General features: G+C 43.2%; 2 protein-coding genes and 7 non-coding genes across 14 annotated transcripts in view; 8 read left to right on the top strand and 1 right to left on the bottom strand.

Moving 5' to 3' along the window:
* The window catches only part of LOC133636330 (zinc finger protein 25-like), a 1,044,419-nt gene that overhangs the window by 751,544 nt on the left and 270,436 nt on the right, over positions 1–22,439 (bottom strand). The window lies entirely within an intron of this gene.
* On the top strand, positions 8,172–8,243 carry trnap-ugg (transfer RNA proline (anticodon UGG)). The gene has a single exon. It is a non-coding gene; the product is annotated as a tRNA-Pro (tRNA).
* Positions 8,697–8,768, top strand: trnap-agg (transfer RNA proline (anticodon AGG)). The gene has a single exon. It is a non-coding gene; the product is annotated as a tRNA-Pro (tRNA).
* On the top strand, positions 9,041–9,112 carry trnap-agg (transfer RNA proline (anticodon AGG)). Its single transcript has one exon. It is a non-coding gene; the product is annotated as a tRNA-Pro (tRNA).
* Positions 9,585–9,656, top strand: trnap-ugg (transfer RNA proline (anticodon UGG)). The gene has a single exon. It is a non-coding gene; the product is annotated as a tRNA-Pro (tRNA).
* On the top strand, positions 9,930–10,001 carry trnap-agg (transfer RNA proline (anticodon AGG)). The gene has a single exon. It is a non-coding gene; the product is annotated as a tRNA-Pro (tRNA).
* On the top strand, positions 10,800–10,871 carry trnap-ugg (transfer RNA proline (anticodon UGG)). Its single transcript has one exon. It is a non-coding gene; the product is annotated as a tRNA-Pro (tRNA).
* On the top strand, positions 11,764–11,835 carry trnap-agg (transfer RNA proline (anticodon AGG)). Its single transcript has one exon. It is a non-coding gene; the product is annotated as a tRNA-Pro (tRNA).
* Positions 20,569–22,439, top strand: part of LOC133636332 (zinc finger protein 25-like) — a 341,291-nt gene continuing 339,420 nt past the window's right edge. For 4 of the 6 annotated variants that reach the window (XM_062030272.1, XM_062030275.1, XM_062030273.1 and 1 more), the window contains exon 1: positions 20,569–21,029. In XM_062030272.1, the coding sequence (XP_061886256.1) occupies positions 20,906–21,029 (124 nt within the window). In that variant the 5' untranslated portion in view covers positions 20,569–20,905. Of the gene's footprint in view, positions 21,030–21,161; positions 21,394–22,439 lie in introns of all 6 variants that reach the window. The other 2 variants (XM_062030276.1, XM_062030278.1) reach the window with 2 other exon arrangements.

Genomic DNA, 22,439 nt, shown 5'->3' on the forward strand with positions numbered 1-22,439 from the left:
GCAGCATCATACACTTATGTGTAAATGTGTTTTCATGAGGTTTCCTGCAGCATCATACACTTATGTGTAAATGTGTTTTCATGAGGTTTCCTGCAGCATCATACACTTGTGTGTGTAAATGTGTTTTCATGAGGTTTCCTGCAGCATCATACACTTGTGTGTGTAAATGTGTTTTCATGAGGTTTCCTGCAGCATCATACACTTGTGTGTGTAAATGTGTTTTCATGAGGTTTCCTGCAGCATCATACACTTATGTGTAAATGTGTTTTCATGAGGTTTTCAAAAATAAAGCTCTCTTGAGGAAAGTGTACCCCTGGGAAAATGTATTCATAATTTATAATATTTATATTCAAGTTCATAGATTTGATATTTATATTCTAGTTGAAAACAGCCCTGTGAGGAATTTATAGTAAAGTTCATAAAAAGTTAATAGAATTAAAATTGATGGAGAATGTCAGACTATTTCATTCAGAAAGACTGTAGGTTAGCTAGCTCATTTAAAATATCCTAAACTTTTGTTTTACCCTGCCTCTTAAAAGAATTGGAATCGAGAATCGTCAGGAATCGGAATCGAAACAAAGAATCGGAATCGGAATCAGAATCGTTTGAATTCAAACGATACCTAACCCTAATTATATATGTAGCTACTATTTTATTCTATTTTCTCATCTTTGAAGAGAGGACATCTTATTATTTTCATTGTTTTTTTTCAACACATTTTTTCCATTACATTTTATTGATGTTATTATCCAATTAAAAGTATGAATGAATAAAATGGTTAACAAAATGTGGACTGTGGTAGATTAGCAGCATTGTTACATCATGGATGTTAACTACTGCAAAACATCAACAAAGAAGAAAAATGCTGAAGTTAGCAACACATCACTGAACTTTAGAGCCATCGTGAGTGGAGTTGCTTGTTTTTATTGCTGCATTTCTACTTATTTCACCTCACATCTTCACTTCTAATACTAAAGTCTTCTTCACATATATTGTTGTAGGCTTCTAACATTTATGTTTCTGATGTGTGTGTAGTCTGTGGAAAGGGTTGTTGTCCCTTGTGGATCCAATTGTTCACTTGCACAGATACATCTGCTTCATCATCATTGATTGATTGATTGAGACTTTTATTAGTAGGTTGCACAGTGAAGTACATATTCCGTACAATTGACCACTAAATGGTAACACCCGAATACATTTTTCAACTTGTTTAAGTCGGGGTCCACTTAAATTGATTCATGATACAGATATATACTATCATATATACTATCATCATAATACAGTCATCACACAAGATAATCACATTGAATTATTTACATTATTTACAATCAGGGGTGTGGAGGGGGGGGGGGGGGGCGGGGGTAGGATATGGACAGCAAGTAGTGGACATAGAGAGAGAGAGAGAGAGAAGAGAGAGAGAGAGAGAGAGAGAGAGATCAGAAGGCATAAGAAAAAGTATCTGCATTTGATTGTTTACATTTGATTATTAGCAATCCGGGGAGGGTGTTAGTTTAGGGTTGTAGCTGCCTGGAGGTGAACTTTTACTGCGGGTTTGAAGGAGGATAGAGATGCCCTTTCTTTTATACCTGTTGGGAGCGCATTCCACATTGATGTGGCATAGAAAGAGAATGAGTTAAGACCTTTGTTAGTTCGGAATCTGGGTTTAACGTGGTTAGTGGAGCTCCCCCTGGTGTTGTGGTTATGGCGGTCATTTACGTTAAGGAAGTAGTGGAACACACATTGAGCAACATAAAACTCAGCTTTCTGTAAGCAAGCAGAAGTATCTCTGACCTTCTCCTCTTTTTAATTGACATTTCTTTTTCATATGTGTGTGGAATAAAAATTCTTACAACACACCCACAGATCGTACCAGCCTGTCCCAGGGTGCCCCTTCAGCATGCTAAAAAAGTGGGTTCCATAGAAGATGCACTTCAGGACTGCTTGTGAAATTACCAGAAAGAGTGATTCCTTTAACATTTGTCTGCTGCGTGTTTCAAACCATCGTGAACGTGAATGTGCAGTAAATGAGTGTCTCCATGGTGAAAGCCACATCATTTGCGCAAAAACCTCATTTTAATAGGGCTGTCCACAGTCTTAGTAGATCACACGCAACACGCCCACTAATAGTACACGCAATTGTATAGTTTGCACACGCTGTTTAGCGCTTGGTATTTTGATCTTAGTAAATCACGCTTGTGGTCCAAATTTAAACGTTTGCATGATGCCTAATTTTTGCACCTGTAATTATGGTATGAATGCAATATCATTTAATACATACTTTTCCCCTTGTGAAAAATCTACTCAACTCAAATACTACTCCGACACTCCATTCCAGCCGAGCTGAGGAAGAATCCTCGGGGCTGCAAAGCAGGGGTTAAGCTAAAGGCTAAGCGAGAGGAAAATCGACGCGCTACAAACCATCCATTCCTTCCGTCATCATGGGGAATGTCAACTCGCTGCCGAACAAGATCGACGAGCTTCATGGACTAAAAAGCCAGCGTGCGTATCGAGAGAGCAGCCTGTTTATCTTCACGGAAACGTGGCTAAACCATCTGGTACCGGATGCTAACGTGGACCTGCAGGGATTCACCGCAGTGAGAGTTGACAGAGAAACTAAAGCATGTGGGAAAAGCAAAGGTGGGGGGCTCATCATATCCGCTGGTGTAACCCGGGACACATCTCCGTGAAGAAAGTCTTGTGTTGCCCGGACCTGGAGCTACTAGCTGTTAGCCTCCGGCCATACTATCTGCCGAGGGAGTTCAGTCACGTGATCTCCCTCTGTGTTTACATTCCCCCGAGGGCAGATGCAGCCAATGCATGTGAGATGATCCACGCCATCACATCAAGGCTACACACAAAACATCCGGAGGCTTTTTTCATCATTTCTGGGGACTTCAATCATGCTACTTTGGACTCAAGTTAGCTCATACTTGCCAACCTTGAGACCTCCGATTCCGGGGGGTGGGGCGTGGTTAAGAGGGGAGGAGTATATTTACAGCTAGAATTCACCAACTCGAGTATTTCATATATATTTCATATACATTATATATATATATATATATATATATATATATATATATATATATATATATATATATATATATATATATATATATATATTTATCCATCCATCCATCCATCTTCTTCCGCTTATCCGAGGTCGGGTCGCGGGGGCAGCAGCCTAAGCAGGGAAGCCCAGACTTCCCTCTCCCCAGCCACTTCGTCCAGCTCCTCCCGGGGGATCCCGAGGCGTTCCCAGGCCAGCCGGGAGACATAGTCTTCCCAACGTGTCCTGGGTCTTCCCCGTGGCCTCCTACCGATCGGACGTGCCCTAAACACCTCCCTAGGGAGGCGTTCGGGTGGCATCCTGACCAGATGCCCGAACCACCTCATCTGGCTCCTCTCGATGTGGAGGAGCAGCAGCTTTACTTTGAGTTCCCCCCGGATGGCAGAGCTTCTCACCCTATCTCTAAGGGAGAGACCCGCCACCCGGCGGAGGAAACTCATTTCGGCCGCTTGTACCCGTGATCTTGTCCTTTCGGTCATAACCAAAAGTTCATGACCATAGGTGAGGATGGGAACGTAGATCGACCGGTAAATTGAGAGCTTTGCTTTCCGGCTCAGCTCCTTCTTCACCACAACGGATCGATACAGCGTCCGCATTATTGAAGACGCGGCACCGATCCGCCTGTCGATCTCACGATCCACTCTTCCCTCACTCGTGGACAAGACTCCGAGGTACTTGAACTCCTCCACTTGGGGCAGGGTCTCCTCCGCAACCCGGAGATGGCACTCCACCCTTTTCCGGGCAAGAACCATGGACTCGGACTTGGAGGTGCTGATTCTCATTCCAGTCGCTTCACACTCAGCTGCGAACCGATCCAGTGAGAGCTGAACATCCTGGCCAGATGAAGCCATCAGGACCACATCATCTGCAAAAAGCAGAGACCTAATCCTGCAGCCACCAAACCAGATCCCCTCAACCCCTTGACTGCGCCTAGAAATTCTGTCCATAAAAGTTATGAACAGAATCGGTGACAAAGGGCAGCCTTGGCGGAGTCCAACCCTCACTGTAAACGTGTCCGACTTACTGCCGGCAATGCGGACCAAGCTCTGACACTGATCATACAGGGAGCGGACCGCCACAATCAGACAGTCCGATACCCCATATTCTCGGAGCACTACCCACAGGACTTCCCGAGGGACACGGTCGAATGCCTTCTCCAAGTCCACAAAACACATATAGACTGGTTGGGCAAACTCCCATGCACCCTCAAGGACCCTGCCGAGAGTATAGAGCTGGTCCACAGTTCCACGACCAGGACGAAAACCACACTGTTCCTCCTGAATACGAGGTTCGACTATCCGGCGTAGCCTCCTCTCCAGTACACCTGAATAGACCTTACCGGGAAGGCTGAGGAGTGTGATCCCACGATAGTTAGAACACACCCTCCGGTTCCCCTTCTTAAAGAGAGGAACCACCACCCCGGTCTGCCAATCCAGAGGGACCGCCCCCGATGTCCACGCGATGCTGCAGAGTCTTGTCAACCAAGACAGCCCCACAGCATCCAGAGCCTTGAGGAACTCCGGGCGGATCTCATCCACCCCCGGGGCCTTCCCACCGAGGAGCTTTTTAACTACCTCAGCAACCTCAGCCCCAGAAATAGGGGAGCCCACCACAGATACCCCAGGCACTGCTTCCTCATAGGAAGACGTGTTGGTGGGATTGAGGAGGTCTTCGAAGTATTCCCTCCACCGATCCACAACATCCGCAGCTGAGGTCAGCAGAACACCATCCTCACCATACACGGTGTTGATAGTGCACTGCTTCCCCTTCCTGAGGCGGAAACTGGTGGTCCAGAATCGCTTCGAAGCCGTCCGGAAGTCGTTTTCCATGGCTTCCCCGAACTCCTCCCATGTCCGAGTTTTTGCCTCCGCGACCGCTGAAGCCGCACACCGCTTGGCCTGTCGGTACCCGTCCGCTGCCTCAAGGTTCAAGGTTCAAGGTTCAACTTTATTGTCCCCGCGGGGAAATTTGTCTTGGGCACAGTGCATCATTGCTTTCTTAACATACACAAAAACAAAAGAACAAAAACACAAGCGCAGACACAACTACAACCAGACAACTAACATTTAAACATCAGAACATGGAGCTTGATAGACATAGATGGCACTTTGATGTAGGCATAAAATCTACAGTATGGAGATAAAGATAAAGTGCCAGTGTGCATTGCACTAGAGCTCATAGATAAATAAAGTGCTTAGGAGTCCTATGAGCCAAAAGAACCCGATAGGACTCTTTCTTCAGCTTGACGGCATCCCTCACTGCCGGTGTCCACCAGCGGGTTCTAGGATTACCGCCACGACAGGCACCAACTACCTTGCGGCCACAGCTCCAATCAGCCGCCTCGACAATAGAGGCGCGGAACATGGTCCATTCGGACTCATTGTCTAACACCTCCCTCGTGACATGTTCAAAGTTCTTCCGGAGGTGGGAATTGAAACTCTCTCTGACAGGAGACTCTGCCAGACGTTCCCAGCAAACCCTCACAATGCGTTTGGGCCTGCCAGGTCTGTCCGGCATCCTCCCCCACCATCGCAGCCAACTCACCACCAGGTGGTGATCGGTAGAAAGCTCCGCCCCTCTCTTCACCCGAGTGTCCAAAACATGAGGCTGAAAATCCGATGACACAACTACAAAGTCGATCATGGAACTGCGGCCTAGGGTGTCCTGGTGCCAAGTGCACATATGGACACCCTTATGTTTGAACATGGTGTTCGTTATGGACAGTCTGTGACGGGAACAGAAGTCCAATAACAAAACACCACTCGGGTTCAGATCCGGGCGGCCATTCTTCCCAATCACGCCTCTCCAGGTTTCACTGTCGCTGCCAACATGAGCGTTGAAGTCCCCCAGTAGAACGAGGGAATCACCCGGGGGAGCACTCTCAAGTACTCCCTCGAGTGAATCCAAAAAGGGTGGGTACTCTGAGCTGCGGTTTGGCGCATAAACGCAAACCACAGTCAGGACCCGTTCCCCCACCCGAAGGCGCAGGGAAGCTACCCTCTCGTCCACCGGGTTGAACTCCAACATGCAGGCTCTGAGCCGGGGGGCAACAAGAATTGCCACCCCAGCCCGTCGCCTCTCACTGCCGGCAACGCCAAAGTGGAAGAGAGTCCAGCCCCTCTCGCACAGCAAGGGCTCTGGAACCAGTTCTCTACTGGTTCCAGAGCCCTTGCTGTGCGTCGAAGTGAGTCCGACTATATCTAGCCGGAACTTCTCCACCTCGCGCACTAGCTCAGGCTCCTTCCCCCCCAGCGAGGTGACGTTCCACGTCCCAAGAGCTAGCTTCTGTAGCAGAGGATCGGACTGCCAAGTGCCCTGCCTTCGGCTGTCGCCCAGCTCACATCGCACCCGACCTCCATGACCCCTGCTATGGGTGGTGAGCCCATTGGAGGGGGGACCCACGTTGCCTCTTCGGGCTGTGCCCGGCCGGGCCCCATGGGGACAGGCCCGGCCACCAGGCGCTCGCCATCGTGCCCCACCTCCCGGCCTGGCTCCAAAGGGGGGCCCCGATGACCCGCGTCCAGGCGAGGGATATCTGGGTCCTTTGTTTTTATTTTTCATGGAGGTCTATATATATATACATATATATATATATATATAATTGCCAACCCTCCCAGTTTTACCGGGAGACTCCCGGTATTCAGCGCCTCTCCCGATAACCTCCCAGCAGAAATTTTCTCCCGACAAACTCCCGGAATTCAGCCGGAGCTGGATGCCACGCCCCCTCCAGATCAATGCGGACCTGAGACTGAGTGGGGACAGCCTGTTCTCACGTCCGCTTTCCCACAATATAAACAGCTTGCCTGCCCAATGACGTCATAACATCTACGGCTTTTAGAGAGTAGAGTGCACAACTGCGCACACAACAAGGAGACGAAGAAGAAGAACGAGGAAGTTACAGCCATGGCGACGCCGTCGACGAGCAAGATGAAGAAATACGCTTGCAAGTTCCAAAACGAATGGAAACAAGAATTTCAGTTCATCCAGGACAGTTCGAAGGGTAAGGGTTATGTTGCCTGTACATTTTGTAGAACAGACTTCTCCATTGAACACGGTGGCCGAAATTATATACTCATTCATGAATGGAGAAGTTAAACAGGACAATACTGCCATCTACTGGATAGCCTCCGGAACACTGAAATTCAAGTATTTATTTTATTTATATGTATAATAAAATAAATAAATATATACATATATATATATATATATATATATATATATATATATATATATATATATATATATATATATATATATATATATATATATATATATACAGGTCCCGGGTTCAATTCCCGGACAAGCCCTTAACAGTGATTTTGAACCCTCAGCTCAATTTTGCAAACTGCACACACTCAAGGGATCAATGAAAATAATTTTAAAAAATGCAGTGATACCTCAATTTTCTAGCTCTAATTGTTTTAGGACAGAGGATGTAACACTTAGTTCTTTTTTGCAGGAAAATAGCCATACCTTTAAATTAGTGGTAAAAGTGTAATATACTAACCTAGTTGTAGATTGTGTTCCCTATCAACATGTCACATTTATTGAGATTCTTGCAAAATCACAAGTCAGAGCTTGTTGGTCTAGTCGTATGATTCTCGCCTGAGGTCTGGGGTTCAATTACTGAAAAAGCTCTTGTTCATTTATGCATGAAAACTGGACTGAATCAAAATTGTTGTTAATAAAAGTGCAGTTACAGGTTGTTTCCTCAGATAAAATATAAACTTTTTTGAGAATTTGGTAGCATTTGCCGTAGGGCTTGTTGATCTAGTGTTAGGATTCTCCCTTTGGGTGCGAGAGGTCCCGAGTTCAATTCCTGGACAAGCCCTTAACAGTGATTTAAAACTCTTAGCTTAATTTTCCAAACTGCACACACCCAAGGGATCAATGAAAATGTATAAAATCAAATACAGTGGTAGCTCAATTTACAAGCTCTAATTGTTTTAGGACAGAGGATGTAACCCTTTGTTCTTTTTTGCAGGAAAATAGCCATACCTTTAAATTAGTGGTAAAAGTGCAATATACTAACCCAGTTTCAGAATGATTTTCCTGTTAAAATCTCACAATTCATGAGATTTTTATCTAAAATGATAATTTTTGGGGCTTGTTGGTCTAGTGGTATGATTCTCGCTTTGGGTGCGAGAGGTCCTGGGTTCAATTCCCGGACAAGCCCTTAACAGTGCTTTTGAACTCATAGCTAAATTTTCCAAAATGCACACAATCAAGGGATCAATGAAAATGTATAAAATCAAATACAGTGGTAGCTCAATTTTCTAGCTCTAATGGTTTTAGGACAGAGGATGTAACCCTTAGTTCTTTTTTGCATGAAAATAGCCATACCTTTAAATTAGTGGTAAAAGTGTAATATACTAACCTAGTTGTAGATTGTGTTCCCTATCAACATGTCACATTTATTGAGATTCTTGCAAAATCACAAGTCAGAGCTTGTTGGTCTAGTCGTATGATTCTCGCCTGAGGTCTGGGGTTCAATTACTGAAAAAGCTCTTGTTCATTTATGCATGAAAACTGGACTGAATCAAAATTGTTGTTAATAAAAGTGCAGTTACAGGTTGTCGCCCCAGATAAAATATAAACTTTTTTGAGAATTTGGTGACATTTGCCATAGGGCTTGTTGGTCTAGTGGTATGATTCTCGCTTAGGGTGCGAGAGGTCCTGGGTTCAATTCCCGGACAAGCCCTTAACAGTGATTTAAAACTCTTAGCTTAATTTTCCAAACGACACACACCCAAGGGATCAAAGAAAAATATAAAATCAAATACAGTGGTAGTTCAATTTACGAGCTCTAATTGTTTTAGGACAGAGGATGTAACCCTTAGTTCTTTTTTGCAGGAAAATAGCCATACCTTTAAATTAGTGGTAAAAGTGTAATATACTAACCCAGTTTCAGAATGATTTCCCTGTTAAAATCTCACAATTCATGAGATTTTTATCTAAAATTATATTTTTCGGGGGTTGTTGGTCTAGTGGTATGATTCTCGCTTAGGGTGCGAGAGGTCCCGGGTTCAATTCCCGGACAAGCCCTTAACAGTGCTCTTGAACTCATAGCTAAATTTTCCAAAATGCACACAATCAAGGGATCAATGAAAATGTATAAAATCAAATACAGTGGTAGTTCAATTTGCAAGCTCTAATTGTTTTAGGACAGAGGATGTAACCCTTAGTTCTTTTTTGCAGGAAAATAGCCATACCTTTAAATTAGTGGTAAAAGTGCAATGTACTAACCCAGTTTCAGAATGATTTCCCTGTTAAAATCTCACAATTCGTAAGACTTTTTGTTGAAACATGTTTTTGCGGCGCATGTTGGTCGAGTCGTATTATTTTCGCTTAGGGTGCAAGAGGTCCTAGAGCTCGTAACGCTTGTTCTTTTTTGCAGGAAAATAGCCATACCTTTAAATTAGTGGTAAAAGTGTAATATACTAACCCAGTTTCAGAATGATTTCCCTGTTAAAATCTCACAATTCATGAGATTTTTATTTAAAATGATAGTTTTCGGGGCTTGTTGGTCTAGTCGTATGATTCTCGCTTTGGGTGCGAGAGGTCCTGGGTTCAATTCCCAGACAAGCCCTTAACAGTGACTTAAAACTCTTAGCTTAATTTTCCAAACTGCACACATTTAAGGGATCCATGAAAATGTATAAAATCAAATACAGTGGTAGCTCAATTTACAAGCTCTAATTGTTTTAGGACAGAGGATGTAACCCTTAGTTCTTTTTTGCAGGAAAATAGCCATACCTTTAAATTAGTGGTAAAAGTGTAATATACTAACCCAGTTTCAGAATGATTTCCCTGTTAAAATCTCACGATTCATGAGATTTTTATCTAAAATTATATTTTTCAGGGCTTGTTGGTCTAGTGGTATGATTCTCGCTTAGGGTGCGAGAGGTCCCGGGTTCAATTCCCGGACAAGCCCTTAACAGTGCTCTTGAACTCATAGCTAAATTTTCCAAAATGCACACAATCAAGGGATCAATGAAAATGTATAAAATCAAATACAGTGGTAGCTCAATTTACAAGCTCTAATTGTTTTAGGACAGAGGATGTAACCCTTAGTTCTTTTTTGCATGAAAATAGCCATACCTTTAAATTAGTGGTAAAAGTGTAATATACTAACCTAGTTGTAGATTGTGTTCCCTATCAACATGTCACATTTATTGAGATTCTTGCAAAATCACAAGTCAGAGCTTGTTGGTCTAGTCGTATGATTCTCGCCTGAGGTCTGGGGTTCAATTACTGAAAAAGCTCTTGTTCATTTATGCATGAAAATTGGACTGAATCAAAATTGTTGTTAATAAAAGTGCAGTTACAGGTTGTTTCACCAGATAAAATATAAACTTTTTTGAGAATTTGGTAGCTTTTGCCGTAGGGCTTGTTGATCTAGAGTTAGGATTCTCCCTTTGGGTGCGAGAGGTCCCGAGTTCAATTCCTGGACAAGCCCTTAACAGTGATTTAAAACTCTTAGCTTAATTTTCCAAACTGCACACACTCAAGGGATCAATGACAATTTATAAAATCAAATACAGTGGTAGCTCAATTTACAAGCTCTAATTGTTTTAGGACAGAGGATGTAACCCTTTGTTCTTTTTTGCATGAAAATGGCCATACCTTTAAATTAGTGGTAAAAGTGCAATATACTAACCCAGTTTCAGAATGATTTCCCTGTTAAAATCTCACAATTCATGAGATTTTTATCTAAAATGATAATTTTTGGGGCTTGTTGGTCTAGTGGTATGATTCTCGCTTTGGGTGCGAGAGGTCCCGGGTTCAATTCCCGGACAAGCCCTTAGCAGTGCTTTTGAACTCATAGCTAAATTTTCCAAACTGCACACAATCAAGGGAATAATGAAAATGTATAAAATCAAATACAGTGGTAGCTCACTTTACGAGCTCTAATTGTTTTAGGACAGAGGATGTAACCCTTAGTTCTTTTTTGCAGGAAAATAGCCATACCTTTAAATTAGTGGTAAAAGTGTAATATACTAACCCAGTTTCAGAATGATTTCCCTGTTAAAATCTCACAATTCATGAGATTTTTTGTTGAACACATTTTTTGTGGGTCTTGTTGGTCTAGTGGTATGATTCTTGCTTAGGGTGCGAGAGGCAGGGGCGCCGAAAAGGGGGGGGTAAAGGAGACGGATTCTAGGGGCCCATGATGGAGGGGGGCCCAGAGAGGCCCCTAATGATGATGAAATTATAATACTTATAAAACTGTGATGCTGTTCTTCTTTCAAAAATATGGTAATGATAGTCAAAAATACCATTAAAATGCATAATTGTATGTAAAATAGCATCAAAAATGTTGCCGCTGTGTTGGGGGCCCAGTAAAGATTCTTTTCATGGGGCCCAAAATCCCTAGCGGCGCCCCTGGCGAGAGGTCCTGGGTTTAATTCCCAGACAAGCCCTTAACGGTGCTTTTGAACTCATAGCTCAATTTTCTAAAATGCACACACTCAAGGGATCAATGAAAATGTATAAAATCAAATACAGTGATACCTCAATTTATGAGCTCTAATTTTTTACAAAAGAGCTTGTAACCCTTAGTTCTTTTTTGCATGAAAATGGCCATACCTTTAAATTAGTGGTAACAGTGCAATATACTAACCCAGTTTCAGGATGAATTCCCTGTTAAAATCTCACAATTCATGAGATTTTTTGATGAAACTTGATTTTTTTGGGGCTTGTTGGTCTAGTGGTATGATTCTCGCTTAGGGTGCGAGAGGTCCCGGGTTCAATTCCCGGACAAGCCCTTAACAGTGATTTTGAACCCTCGGCTCCATTTTCCAAACTGCACACAATCAAGGGATCAATGAAAATAATTTTAAAAATGCAGTGATACCTCAATTTTCTAGCTCTAATTGTTTTAGGACAGAGGATGTATCCCATAGTTCTTTTTTGCATGAAAATAGCCATACCTTTAAATTAGTGGTAAAAGTGTAATATACTAACCTAGTTGTAGATTGTGTTCCCTATCAACATGTCACATTTATTGAGATTCTTGCAAAATCACAAGTCAAAGCTTGTTGGTCTAGTCCAGGGGTCGGCAACCTTTACCACTCAAAGAGCCATTTTGATCCGTTTCATAAATAAAAGAAAACAATGGGAGCCACAAAACTCTTTTGAAATGTAAAATGAAATAACACTGCATACAAAGTTTTGTTTTGCTAGTTCCCCTAGCATTCAAAAAAGCGGTTATTCATCCTCTACTCAAAAGACCTAACCTCGATCCTGACCTCATGGTAAACTACCGGCCGGTGTCCCACCTTCCGTTTATCTCGAAAATCCTCGAAAAAATTGTCGCACAGCAGCTAAATGAACACTTAGTGACTAACAATCTCTGTGAACCTTTTCAATCCAGTTTCAGGGCAAATCACTCTACGGAGACAGCCCTCGCAAAAATGACTAATGATCTATTGCTAACGATGGATGTCATCTATGTTGCTGCTTCTTGATCTTAGCGCCGCTTTCCATACTGTTGATCATAATATTTTATTAGAGCGTATCAAAACGCGTATTGGGATGTCAGACTTAGCCTTGTCTTGGTTTAACTCTTATCTTACTGACAGGATGCAGTGTGTCTCCCATAACAATGTGACCTCGGACTATGTTAAGGTAACGTGCGGAGTTCCCCAGGGTTCGGTTCTTGGCCCTGCACTCTTTAGTATTTACATGCTGCCGCTAGGTGACATGCTGATTATCGGTCCTGCTCAACACCGACATCTATTTAATAATACCACCTTAACATTTGACAACCAAACAATTACACAAGGCGACTCGGTAAAGAATCTGGGTATTATCTTCCACCCAACTCTCTCGTTTGAGTCACACATTAAGAGTGTTACTAAAACGGCCTTCTTTCATCTCCGTAATATCGCTAAAATTCGTTCCATTTTGTCCACTAGCGACGCTGAGATCATTATCCATGCGTTCGTTACATCTCGTCTCGATTACTGTAACGTTTTATTTTTGGGCCTCCCTATGTCTAGCATTAAAAGATTACAGTTGGTACAAAATGCGGCTGCTAGACTTTTGACAAAAACAAGAAAGTTTGATCATATTACGCCTATACTGGCTCACTTGCACTGGCTTCCTGTGCACCTAAGATGCGACTTTAAGGTTTTACTACTTACGTATAAAATACTACACGGTCAAGCTCCTGCCTATCTTGCCGATTGTATTGTACCATATGTCCCGGCAAGAAATCTGCGTTCAAAGAACTCCGGCCTATTAGTGATTCCCAGAGCCCAAGAAAAGTCTGCGGGCTATAGAGCGTTTTCTATTCGGGCTCCAATACTATGGAATGCCCTCCCGGTAAAAGTTAGAGATGCTACCTCAGTAGAAGCATTCAAGTCTCATCTTAAAACTCATTTGTATACTCTAGCCTTTAAATAGACTCCCTTTTTGGACCAGTTGATCTGCCGTTTCTTTTCTTTTCTTTTCTACTCTGCTCCCAACCCGGGGTGGACCACTAGCCTGTTCTTCGGATGGGGACATCTGTACGCTGCTGACCCGTCTCCGCTCGGGATGGTTCCTGCTGGCCCCACTATGGACTGGACTTTCGCTGATGTGTTGGACTTTCACAATATTATGTCAGACCCACTCCACATCCATTGCTTTCGGTCTCCCCTAGAGGGGGGGGGGGGGGGGGGGGGGGTTACCCATATATGAGGTCATCTCCAAGGTTTCTCATAGTCATTCACATTGACGTCCCACTGGGGTGAGTTTTCCTTGCCCGTATGTGGGCTCTGTACCGAGGATGTCGTTGTGGCTTGTACAGCCCTTTGAGACACTTGTGATTTAGGGCTATATAAATAAACATTGATTGATTGATTGATTGACATTGTTATTCAAGTAAAGATTACAAAAAAGAAAACTATGTTAGTGACAACATGCAGGAACACAACTGACGTAAAACAATTAAAAAGGAAGTGACGTTGTCTTTGCGCACGCGTGCATTGATCATGTCTTCCTGAACCGACCGTGCAGGGAGTCTATAACTGTGGTACGTGTACCACTAGTGGTACGCAGGCATCACCTAGTGGTACGCCAAATATTGTTTCATTATTTAAGTACAGTGTTTTATTTTCCTACATGCAAACACCGTGTTACTGTTCAAACTGTGTGTAATGTTACAGTAACTAAAAATATAAAATATACTTGTTAAATAACGTGTCTTCATTGTTTTTAATGAATAATTAAGGCCTACTACGCTACTGTATTTTAATGCTGATAATCACATTAATAACACAATAACAATCATGTGTCTGACTACACCTATTAATCACAATTAATCTAACATGTCATGTTCGTGTTCATGATGAAATATAAAGTTAGTAAACATGTGAGAGTAAGAAGTAAACAAACCTGTTCTGTGTAACACAACTTGATGTTTCTTGAAAACAGCGTCCAGTAGTTGACGTAGTCTCTTGTTCTCTTCTTTTGTCCGAGAAAGTTCCTCTTTGTACTCTGCTATGGTTCTTTCACACATTTTCACACAATCACAACACTTTACACTCACACTTGATCTTAACTAAGCGATGTGTTGATCAAATCCGCGTCTCTTTGTTAGCAGCTAACAAGCTAAGCTAACTAGCCTGCTAAGCTAACTAGCGCGCTAAAACAAGTAGCAAGCTAAGCGGGCCTAACAATGTCCAAAGTTGAGTGAGACGAGTGGAGTTTATCCTGACACGGAGGATGAATAAAGTGTAGTTAGTAGCGAGGCTTAGAAGCGTGTGTGGAGTAAAGGAGGACTTTGCTGCAAAGCGCATATCCTCCACGCATGCGTCACTTAGGGGCGGGGCCGTGAGTCATAGTGATGGGCAAGTCATGAACGAACCATTCAAAATGTATGTTTTCATGGTGTCTACACAAAAAACATGGCAACAAATCCATCCATCCATCCATTTATCTACCGCGTGTCCCTTTTAGGGTCACGGGGGTGCTGGAACCTATCTCAGCTGCATTCGGGCGGAAGGCGGGGTACACCCTGGACAAGTCGCCACCTCATCGCAGGGTCAACACAGATAGACAGACAACATTCACACTCACATTCACACACTAGGGACCATTTAGTGTTGCCAATCAATCTATCCCCAGGTGCATGTCTTTGGAGGTGGGAGGGGCCTATCCCCAGGTGCATGTCTTTGGAGGTGGGAGGGGCCTATCCCCAGGTGCATGTCTTTGGAGGTGGGAGGAAGCCGGAGTAGAACCCACACAGTCACGGGGAGAACATGCAAACTCCACACAGAAAGACCCCGAGCCCGGGATTGAACTCAGGACTACTAAGGACCTTCGTATTGTGAGGCACATGCACTAACCCCTGTGCCACCGTGCTGCCCCATGGCAACAAATGATATTTCAAATATATAAACCGTATTTGACTTTAAATCAGGTATATATGAAAATAATTAACCAGTACTGTTTTTAATGCACTTACGAAATATACTGTATAAGTTGTTCAAGCTAATAGCATTGTTTTATACTTAAAAAACAACAACTTGACAATAGTTATTGTTTGCACTATGGTGTAAAATGCAATGGATGTATTTTTCTTTGAGTGTTTGGAGTTATTACAGGGAACTCAGCTACCATTATATTTTAAAATGCTAATTGCTTCTCCTCATAAATTGTAGCCTGAGTGTTGGATATTCTAAAAACATTTCAGGGCTGTTTGGCTGGACTGTAATGTGTGCACTAAACACATGGACTGATACAGTCTTGCAATTTATACGACAAGCTACATTATTGCATTCCCCTTATATTGACTCCTACTAGCCATGCTGCATCCTTTCAGTTATGTTGAATGTATATGGAACTGTATGTTTATTACTATGCTGGAGTGTAATTATGTTTTATTTTTCATCCAGAGTGTGTGTGCTCCTTTAAGAATGGCAGTATGTGAGGTGAGTGACTGAGTAAGTGAGTGGGCAAGTGAGGTGAGGGAGTGGTAGCAGTTAATGTGCAGGAGCGTTAGTAGCTTAGTGGATGTCCGGTTGACTTCGTGGAAAACATAAATAAAGTGACAGAATTGCAACGAATCGACAACTGTTGGGTCATCATTCCGACCCAACAGCGGAACTGTAGGACCCACTGCCGGGTAAAGTGGAGGGTGTTACCCCCGACAATACATGGGCCCTGAAGGGAATGTCTCCCCTGCGCTCCTCGACCACTGTCTGGGAGCTGACAATCAGGAAAGGTGTACAATTCTGCATCCGAGAGAACACAACCATTGCAGCCCATCCATCCATTCATCCATTTTCTTCTGCTTATCCGAGGTCGGGTCGCGGGGGCAGCAGCCTAAGCATAGAAGCCCAGACTTCCCTCTCCCAGCCACCTCATCCAGCTCCTCCCGGGGGATCCCGAGGCGTTCCCAGGCCAGCCGGGAGACATAGTCTTCCCAAAGTGTCCTGGGTCTTCCCCGTGGCCTCCTACCGGTCGGACGTGCCCGAAACACCTCCCTAGGGAGACGTTCAGGTGGCATCCTGACCAGATGCCCGGACCACCTCATCTGTCTCCTCGATGTGGAGGAGCAGCGGCTTTACTTTGAGCTCCTCCCGGATGACAGAGCTTCTCACCCTATCTCTAAGGGAGAGACCCACTCATTTCGGCCGCTTGTACCCGTGATCTTGTCCTTTCGGTCATAACCCAAAGCTCATGACCATAGGTGAGGATGGAAATGAAGATCGACTGGTAAATTGAGATCTTTGCCTTCTTCACCACAACGGATCGATACAGCGTCCGCATTACTGAAGATGCCGCACCGATCCGCCTGTTGATCTCACGATCCACTCTTCCCTCACTCGTGAACAAGACTCTGAGGTACTTGAACTCCTCCACTTGGGGCAAGATCTCCTCCCCAACCTGGAGATGGCACTCCACCCTTTCCCGGGCGAGAACCATGGACTCGAACTTGGAGGTGCTTATTCTCATTCCAGTTGCTTCACACTCGGCTGCGAACCGATCCAGTGAGAGCTGAAGATCCTGGCCAGATGAAGCCATCAGGACCACATCATCTGCAAAAAGCAGAGACCGAATCCTGCAGCCACCAAACCGAATCCCCTCAACGCGCCTAGAAATTATGTTCATAAAAGTTATGAACAGAATGGGTGACAAAGTCATCACACAAGATAATCACATTGAATTATTTACATTATTTACAATCAGGGGTGTGGGGGGGGGGGGGGTAGGATATGGACAGCAAGTAGTGGACATAGAGAGAGAGAGAGAGAGAGAGAGAGAGAGAGAGAGAGAGAGAGAGAGAGAGAGAGAGAGAGAGAGAGAGAGAGATCAGAAGGCATAAGAAAAAGTATCTGCATTTGATTGTTTACATTTGATTATTAGCAATCCGGGGAGGGTGTTAGTTTAGGGTTGTAGCTGCCCGTTGTGTCTGTTGTTTTACAGTTTAATAATCTATTTAATAACAAATGTTCAGAGAATACTTATTTTTTTGAGTATTTATTTGAGGCTTCAAAAGACAAAAGTTGTCTGTTTACAGGAGAGTGTCGGTGAGGCACACACCTTTTATCTTAGCTCAGGAATGCATGGGGGAAGGAAGGCTTGGAGATAAGCGGGAAACTCTTAGTTAGGAAAAGTAAACACACTCTAAGTAAGGCCAGACATTAGTCTGAATATGATGCATCTACTAAAGTGAGACAGGCAGAAGAAACAAAGCAATACAGCAGAAACACGTCAGAAAAATACTTGAAGATGAATCTTTAACCAAAACAAGAACCACGAAAATGTTGATTTTTGCTATTACATCATCAGTAAGCCAACCTTTTGTCCAGGAATCACAGGATATTGATTCACAATACAAGCACCATGTTTGCACCAAAACACACACACACACACACACACACACACCACGCACACACTCACACACACACACACACACACACACACACCCACACACACCACGCACACACACACACACACACCACGCACACACACACACACACACACGCACACACACGCACACACACACACACACACCACGCACACACACACACACACACACACACACACACACACGCACACACATTTGTCTCTGCTTCAAGGGAAATAATTATGACATGTAGTCTCTTCTCAAGGATAGGACTTCAAGGATAGTGCTATCACTTCTGCATTCCGAAGTCCAAATTAGGGCCTCTTCCCTATGAGGAGTGATCCAGCCCACCTGCAATGTCAAACTAAGGGGTCTTATCTTATTATGTGCTCAAACTGAAATACTACTATTTACTTCAACTTGGTCGTTGGCTTTCTCCAAGGTGAATATAAACCTTCACCATAAGTAAAACATATTATGAGTTAATTAATTTACTTCAGTATCTAATGGTGCATCACAATTGGTGTTTTGTAGAAAGAATGTTGTTCCTGTTTTGCGTGGGCCTTGTGTGTCCTCACCCAGCCAGTCTCTGGTAAACAATGTCCCATCATGCTGACATCCACAGAATGTGAGGGCTCATAAAACACCACATAAACATACATACGCCAGCCCCTGGGGTCCACTTCCCAAGTGTCTCCTATCTTGGGGAGTTGTGAAGAAGTTGTAACGGACAGGACACTGACGGCCAAGTGGGGGGTTTCATTGATTGATTGATTGATTGAGAAGTTTATTGACATCTTAAATAATTAAATCCATGTAATGCTTTAAAAAGGCAAATGGATGGCACAAAAAGCCAAAAGGCTTGTTTCCATTGTGGTCCATTAAGTCAGTATTTTGGTGAGCAACAGGGCCCTAAATTGTAAAGTGACTGACACCGTGTAAGAGAGATATAGCACCATCTGTGTCCTATTTGATACGATGACATTCAGCAATTTTCAAGGTCCAACTTTCAGACAAGGGTCGATGACATCAAATGGAAGTATACATGTGACCTGGCTCCTCACAGGGACTGCAGTCTTGTTCTAGTACTTTGAATAAAGTTCTCCTAGGACTGTCCATTAGTCCGCCCCTGATACTGGGGCACATCCAGTGATGCTGGTAACGTGTTACTTAGTAACGCAATGCTCTGATATGACCTCCTTTTTCAGTAACAAGTAAAGCGTTACTATTTTCAAACCACTAATCCAAGTTAAAGTCTTTGTGTTTGTCCTAAATGAAAACATGCAATATTTACTTTATTCCTGCCTCTCCGGGAGTGATGTCATGCATGAATGTCACGTTGCAGCAGGAGGATGTGTCACGTGTAATACATACTAAGCATGTGAGCAGCAATCATGAACATTACAACACAAACCACAACAAGGTCTGATCTACTATGACAGGTCATGACACTTATTTTGTTCTAGCTTTGATTTATGTTACTATGTGTTATTGTGCCACGTGTAAGTGTGTGTGTGTGTGTGTGTGTGTGTGTGTGTGTGTGTGTGGTGTGTGTGGCGTGGTGTGTGTGTGTGTGTGTGTGTGTGTGTGTGTGTGTTTTGGAGGGGTCCAAAGTAATTATAGTGGGGGCTGTGTCCTAGTCAGCTTTATGCTTAGCAACACCCCTAGTGGGAGGTTCCAGTTTCTGGATCATCTGAGAGGTCACAGACATGTTCTCTTCTGGAGGAAGATGTAGGCTATTCTCGCCCTTTTCCAGCTAAAACGAAGGTGCATAGTACCTAAAAATAATAATAAATAATTTCCCTGTGATTGATAATATCTACATTCATCATTGCTGAAGGACTTGTGATGATACATGGAGTCCTTGGAGGTGAACTGGTAACGTCAACATGAAGGACTGAAATCATTTCTGAGTCCAACAATATTTCTGTCTTATCAAAACCACCAAACTGAGAAATTACTTGCAAATAATTATTCCTTCTTCAAAAGCACGTCACCCTTTTTACTTTCATCTTCATCTTTGTGTAAACTTCAAAATGAAAACAGGAGATTTGAGAGATTATACACAAAATCATTTTACAGAGGAGATGTGCAGCCCTTTGAGACGTTTGTGATTTCGGGCTATATAAATAAACATTGATTGATTGATTGATGAAGCTTATTTTATTCCTTCATATTACTTTAATTTCTTCCACAAAACTCACATTTGTATGCACATCTGTATAATGGATGATAATGAACCAAAGCTGCTAAAATTGTTAATAACTAGATGACACAATGTTCTACAGTCTGATGTTCGGTTGTTTGTAATTTCAAGTATAGTATCTGCTGGAATAGGAAATCACATGTTCTGTAGGACTGTGTAAGGCAAGCCAACAGCCAGTTCTTATAAATAGTGGTCCATCTTTGTGGTTAGATAATACATTATGAGCATAAAACACTATAAAACATGTGTGGCAGATAAAAAGAGCGAAAATAAGTGCATTAATAACAATACTTTTTCATTATTTTCATATATACCTGATTAAAAGTCAAATACGTTCGATATATTTGGAAATATCATTTGTTGCCATGTTTTTTGTGTAGACACCATGAAAACATACATTTTGAACGGTTCGTTCATGACTTGCCCATCACTCTGTCTCTTTGGCCCCGCCCCTAAGTGACGCATGCGTGGAGGATATGCGCTTTGCAGCAAAGTCCTCCTTTACTCCACACACGCTTCTAAGCCTCGCTACTAACTACACTTTATTCATCCTCCGTGTCAGGATAAACTCCACTCGTCTCACTCAACTTTGGACATTATTAGGCCCGCTTAGCTTGCTACTTGTTTTAGCGCGCTAGTTAGCTTTGCATACTAATTGTTTTAGCGCGCTAGTTAGCTTAGCATGCTAGTTAGCTTAGCTTGTTAGCTGCTAACAAAGAGAGGCGGATTTGATCAACACATCGCTTAGTTAAGATCAAGTGTGAGTGTAAAGTGTTGTGATTGTGTGAAAATGTGTGAAAGAACGATAGCAGAGTACAAAGAGGAACTTTCTCGGACCAAAGAAGACAACAAAAGACTACGTCAACTACTGGACGCTGTTTTCAAGAAACCTCAAGTTGTGTTACACAGAACAGGTTTGTTTACTTCTTACTCTCACATGTTTACTAACTTTATATTTCATCATGAACATGACGTGTTAGATTAATTGTGATTAAAAGGTGTACTCAGACACATGATTGTTATTGTGTTATTAATGTGATTATCAGACGGCAGTCATTTCCTCCATCCATCCATCTTGATTCCGCTTATCCGAGGTGGGGTCGCGGGGGCAGCAGCCTAAGCAGGGAAGCCCAGACTTCCCTCTCCCCAGCCACTTCGTCCAGCTCTTCCCGCTCCCCCCACACTTCCTCCCCCTTTTGTTTCTGAAAAAAGGCACTTTCAGAAACATCCAAGAAAAAGGGCAGCAAAAGCGGAGGTGGAGGACAGGTCATGTTTGAGGTCAATGAAAGCCTTTTTAGCCTCTGTGGACCACTGGAGGGCGGCATTAGGGTTGCAGACCCCAAAGCGATATCGACTGACCCTTATAGCGATAGCTAGCTACTGGTGAAAGCCACAAAGGATGCTTACACATATTGACACACATATAAGAAAAACACTAAACTTATGACGGATGCTTTTGCAATGGTAATTTGATCTTTCACAACACCTAGTGGCCACAATAATTCATTAAGTCAAGCTCATGGCGCAGAAAGTTGAACCATGCGGACACGTTTGTCACTGGATACTTTCTGTCAGACTTCTGTTTTGGAGACTTTGTGTACGTATTAAGCAACTATAATTATTTGATATGCTAAAATGTGCAGTTTTAGCTTAGCTGTTGTGTAGCTGCTAGCTCCTACAGCAGGTGTGTCCAAAGTGCAGCCCATAGCTATGTTTTTAACCGACAACGGGGAGTGTTGAAAATGTGGTATTTGCGTGTCGGTCCAGTGGACCTAAGTCTTTGGCTTGGTAGGCGGGTACGAGCCTACCAAGCCAGGTGGTACGAGCACACGCATGGAGGAGCCTTTGTAGTGGTGTCGCAGCTTGGTGGTGGTGCCGTCAGGTAACACCAGGAAGGTTCCTTCTGCTGCTTTTTTCTCCCTGGACTCTGACTTCATATCTGGTGTTGTCCTTCAGACCTGGGCCAAGAAGCCACGTAAACAGTGGCAAGAATGTGGGCGATAAGAGTGTATGTGCGTGGGCATGAACTTGCACCCAGTTTCAACTGGAACTCAGGACATATGATTAGTTGCACGGCCTATTCTAATCTATATTAAACATTTATTAATCACTTCATCCTTTATTATCTTAATTATATCCCAACTTAAAAATGAGTGACTTATTCTAGTCCATTTGTAAATAAATAGTTTTCCTAAATTATAGTCACCTCACTTTAACCAGACAGTCATTAGGACAAAAGACCCTGCGAGGACTTTGCCCTTTAAAAGGGAAAGCCTGAAAAAGGACAGTATTAAGATGAATTCATCACATTTGCTTTGAGGCAT

The sequence above is a fragment of the Entelurus aequoreus genome, linkage group LG20 (genome assembly GCF_033978785.1).
Source record: "Entelurus aequoreus isolate RoL-2023_Sb linkage group LG20, RoL_Eaeq_v1.1, whole genome shotgun sequence".
Lineage (NCBI taxonomy): Eukaryota > Metazoa > Chordata > Actinopteri > Syngnathiformes > Syngnathidae > Entelurus > Entelurus aequoreus.